The 5,073-nt window shown below is 42.3% G+C and overlaps 1 protein-coding gene across 1 annotated transcript in view; it reads right to left on the reverse strand.

The window, feature by feature from the left end:
• LOC104463847 (mitochondrial amidoxime reducing component 2-like) overlaps positions 1-4,941 on the reverse strand; it is a gene marked incomplete at its 5' end in the record, with an annotated part of 6,993 nt that extends 2,052 nt beyond the window's left edge. Inside the window, 2 exons of the mRNA XM_010076341.1 lie at positions 1,232-1,394; positions 4,768-4,941. Of these exons, the coding sequence (XP_010074643.1) occupies positions 1,232-1,394; positions 4,768-4,941 (337 nt within the window). The remainder of the gene's footprint in view (positions 1-1,231; positions 1,395-4,767) is intronic.
• Positions 4,942-5,073: the final 132 nt, after the last annotated feature.

The following is a 5,073-nucleotide window of genomic DNA, read 5'->3' on the forward strand; positions in this document are numbered from 1 at the left end:
TGGTTGACTATAATGAACCAACTGGATTTTTCTACATAATGAATCTATCTCACCACAACACCAGAGGGCATTTCACATACAGAATAGCAACACTAAATTGCAACTGTCCATTAATCCATCTAAGTTTGCTTGAAAGTGGGAGGGCTGCCATTTTGGAAACACAGCCAATGAACAGCATTAAAAGAAGAACTCCTACATATGCTAGTTCCACAGGAAAAAAAAAAAAAATTGCAAGAATTTTAGTTTAGAGACCTCCTCCTGTATTATCCTTTCCCTCCTCCTCCTCATACATGCCTTTACAAGCATAAGAATATGAGTGTTGAAATAACTATACAAACAATTCTGCCAGCTTTTCATGCTAGGGTTCCTGAATGTCACCCCTAATTTGACATTCCTTTTGCTGAAACATTAGTCTTCTGTATTGGTCTCAGTGCCCTTCCATAATGAATGCATATCTATAAAAGTCCATAACTGAATATACCTTCTTCTCCTTGTGCAGCAACAAGCAAAACACTGATGTCCTACAGATAACGTCAAGGTATTCACAACCTGCATTTGCTTACAAAGCTCACATTCATCAGGTACAGTTCAAACCATCTTCACATGAGAGTTGTTCAGCCAAAAAGAAGGGCATCAGTGACTCCAATTATATGAGGACACCGGAGCACAGCACTGCCTTTCCCTGCCTGCATTAATTTTATCTAATCACACACCTTCAAGCCTCTTCCCACAGAAAGAGATACACATGAAACCTTTTTAAAGTTATTTGTATTTTAATTCCTAGGCCAACAACTAGAGAGCCCTGGGTTAAGCACTGTCCCTTTAAACAAAATATGAGGTAACACAACTCATATCAGTACATTCCCTGACCTAACAAGGGATAGGGAGCAGAGGTTTTTATGCCATACAGATTACACTATCAAAATACCTTTAAAAACATTACTGTCTCCTATTCACTGAGGCACATAAGGAATACAATTAAATTCTGTGGTGTAACAGCTGCTCTTCAAAGATCAGCATCGGACTCTAGCTGAGAATGGTCAGTAGCTTAGAATAGATCTAAAGTAAAATTTAAGCAAGTCATCTCATTATAGAGAAGGAGAATATTTATGTGGTTAAGTACATGACTACACACCTTGCTAAACTGAGCTCAGTCATCAACGACAGAATGGGTAGGTTTGGGTGGGAAACAATTAAAAGAAAGTACTTCTGAGAAAAATAACTAATTTACCTCATCTGTGGTTCGGAAAAGGTTAATTACGTCCTTTGACTTTCTTGGCACCATGGAGGGCTCAAAGTGCACCAGTCGATATGGCTCGGAATTCAGGAAAGTGGTGATCCACTGAGCCACTTCATCTCCACAGTCCCTGCCTTGAATGTCTATTCCAAACACCCTGAAGGATCACAAGACACAACAGCAAGTTAGTTGGAAAGCTGAAGTCTCAAGCATGCTTATCATTCAGAGGCAAACAACTTGTTTTAAAGTAGCAGCAAGACACAGTAAACAAACCACCTGAATTACAGTGAGGTGGAAACCAGTTTCTGAATTTGGCACAAGGATCTTTCCCAGCAGAATCTCCTTGTGGCCACCTTGTTTTGGACATGGCTGGAGATATCCATTGCTGAAAAAATTATTCACTAAATAGCCTTTAGGTGCTCAGAGCCACCTGTCACATCGATGACCGGTAACAAACCTGTTTGCCACACTTTCAAGTGGAAAAAAAGGGTCTACTCTTGCAATTGCATGTGACAGCAACATCAAAAGATTTCTGCTCAGAAATCAACTGAAAGGTAACTAATTTCAGAAAACGAACAGCAGTTTGAAAGGATGTGGTTACTGTAATTGACATTTACAAATGTTATTAATTGTAAATGTCCCTGATTGTTAAGAAAGCTTTCCTTGAGATTTTAGTGCTGTAAAAATTTAGTCGGAGCTGACTGAAACTCTTAATCTCAAAGGTAAGATACTGAGGTGTACTACATGCAAAGACAGGTTAAAGATTTATAACGGAAGTAAAGTCCACGGGGGCATAAAAAGGCACTGGCAGCACAATACAACTAAGTTTACACAAGGAACACTTCCCTGGCACAAAAAAGTAAACCTCAACTCAGCCTTCTAATAAGGTTCAACACTAGTCATGAATAGTTTAGTGCAGTGCATTTGGGTCAGAATCACATTCTTCTACCTCTGCAATCATACACTGCACAGCTTAAAGCAGAGAGATGCTCAAGCACCTCATCTAGCCTGAGCCCAGCCCCTAGGAGCCCTCTTTTACTCATCAGGCTGCTGTCAGCAATATTCCTGCTCTCTTTGCTGGGATCCCAGTATCCACTCCGTGGCACAGTTTAGGACTAATGCCCCAGACAGCATTCCGCTGCCCTTCTCTTCCCTCCGTTCTCTCAGTCCCTGTATGCCTTTGGTTGGCACAACCACAGAGGTGGGGTCTTACAGCCTCCAGTGCTACTGTTTTCCACCCACAAAGCAGATCTCTCCCGAGCACTCCAAGGCATAGAGATCCATGGGAACAGATCATGCAATTTCAGTATTGCGACACATACCAACAAAGGGTACAAAGAAAGAACACAAGGGTTCTTAACTCTATAGAGGGCTACAGAAACCCTCTTGACATTTGCATAAACACAAGTTGTGCCTACACAATGGCTTCAGTCCTGCATTGGACTCCCTCAAACACAGGATTTTTACACACTTGTGTAAAATCTGCAACTGGACTTACCAGTTTTAAAGATTAATATCTGCACACCCTTTGCAGCCAGATGCACTACTGCATTGTCTTGGCTCTGAACCACCAGGCACAAGCCAGCACCAATCTGAAGGCATCACACTCACCCATCGGCGGCAGAAACACAACTTTCTGCAAAAGCCCTTACTGGCAGAGAGTACTGTGTCGTGAAACAACTACTGCCACTCACACGCTGGAAGGGAAGAATCTAGGAGCAAAAGCCAAATCTTCATTTGCCCGAATATAGCACTGTTCCAAAACTTCATTCTTGCAAATGGCTGAATGGATCACAAAGAATCAGCCTTGAGCTGACAAAAAGCAAATTGAGTCATACAAAAAAACCCGCCTAAAAAGTACCAGGCAATGTTTAACTATGGGTATTGCTAATTTCACAGCCTACGACACCACATACAATACCAGACAGCTTGGTAATTAAATTCCCATTAGTTCATTAACAGGCATCTAACTTTTGTTTATTTACACTCCCAAATTCTATCAAGTTTAAAGCCAGAGAGTGCAATCATTTACTAAGGCAAAGAAAGAAAAAAAATTAAGATATCTTAAATTGGAAAATCCAAAATAATTTTTCATTAATGAAAGGCATTTAGACTATTTAAATATTTTTTTAATCGCACAACAAATTTTAGAAAAATAACATCTTGAAAACCACGCTTTTGTAGTGTATGCGTCATTGGCTAAAGCATTCTCGACAGATTTTTAAAGACTGCCCTGTTTCTCCATGAGAAATGCCATAATTTGTAACTTACACCTGTCTTGTATAAACAGAGATACTAAGCTAAACTGATCAAGAGTTTCTGCAACAACAGATTTATGCTAAAAGCTAGCAAATGCAGCTCCTTTCCAGCACTCTTTTAGTTTTAATTATAGCAGCTGGTACATTAACGCTCTCTGCTATCCCAAGGAGAAACCACAGTATCTTTGTAGGGGCTAACACCATTTACAGTTATTAAGTAGTCGTACATGTTAATTGACATTTTAACAGGGAAAAGGTTTTCTGCTTTCCCTTGTCAGTTTCCAGCACGGACTTCAATACATGGATAAGATAAGGAGGCCTGAACACAGCTAAATGACTACCTTTGCAATCCATTCACCCGAAATGCCCTTGACATAGCTCCTCCAGGGAATAACTTGCTCTCTGGGCTGCTCATCATTCCCAAATTACTAACTTAGGCACATCAGTTAAATGCCTACAGATGCGGGTAAGTGACTCTAAACCCCGACATCTCAACAACTGCAAATGGCTAGTGTGTATCAAAAAATGCTGATGCATATACTAGTGGTAACCAAGAAATACCAACATGCATGACTGAGGCTGTGAGATGCAACTGCTTACCCAAGCAAAAATGAGAATACTAGAAGTAAACACAAATGAGCAAACACAACAGTCTATGAAGACTGAAGATCACAGTTCATTCGGCAGACATATAGCGTATAGCTTTTGAATACTGCATCATCTTTTCCTGAGATTTGCTTTCACCAGTGTTCAGCAGACTACAACCAGGCCTTTTTTAATGACAACGAATCCTAGCCTCCTGTATAACACTCAGTGGAGAACTTCACAGAACCACAGAATGGTTTGAGTTGGAAATGGCCGTTGAAGATCATCTAGTCCAGCCCTTCTGCCACAGGCAAGAGCATCTTCCACTAGACAAGGCTGTTTACAGCCCCATCCAACCACCTTGCCTTGAACACTTCTCTGGGCAACCCATTCCAGTATCTCAGCACCCTCATGGTAAAAAATGTCTTCCTTACGTCTCATCTAAACCTACCCTCTTTTAGTTTAAAACTATTGTCCCTCGTCCTGTCACTACAGGCCCTGGTCTGAAGTCTCTCTCCCTTGTGCAGACAGGGAGACAGACCCCCCAGAAAAGCAGGAGAAGCACACAACTTTCACCCTCCAATTTCTGCATAAGAAAACACAAACCATCCCACAGTCTTGAAAAGCAAAGCCTGTAAGTGAGAGACAGCATATGGACGCATGGGAGGGGAAAAAGCTCTCCAGCACCTGCAGTTCCGCACGGGGTTTTTCCTGGGGAGCTTCACAGGCAAGCACAGCTTCTCCATTTCTGGCGCCTCCAGGGTCAAGTGCCCATTTTCACAGCCGACAGAAACGAGGACCAGCCGCGGCTCCGGGCGAGCTGTAACCATGTGCCCATCCTCCTTGGTCACCAGCCAAAACCTGCCGTGCCATGGGGGGAGGGCAGAGAACAAAAAACCGTCAAACAACGTTAAAGGCCGATACCGGGCACAGGCCACCCTCGCGGCCCCGCAGCGTGCCGAGCACAGCGGTGAAAAAAAACCCCAAAGAGAC

Source organism: Pterocles gutturalis, unplaced genomic scaffold (genome assembly GCF_000699245.1).
Source record: "Pterocles gutturalis isolate BGI_N339 unplaced genomic scaffold, ASM69924v1 scaffold23573, whole genome shotgun sequence".
NCBI classification, from domain to species: domain Eukaryota; kingdom Metazoa; phylum Chordata; class Aves; order Pterocliformes; family Pteroclidae; genus Pterocles; species Pterocles gutturalis.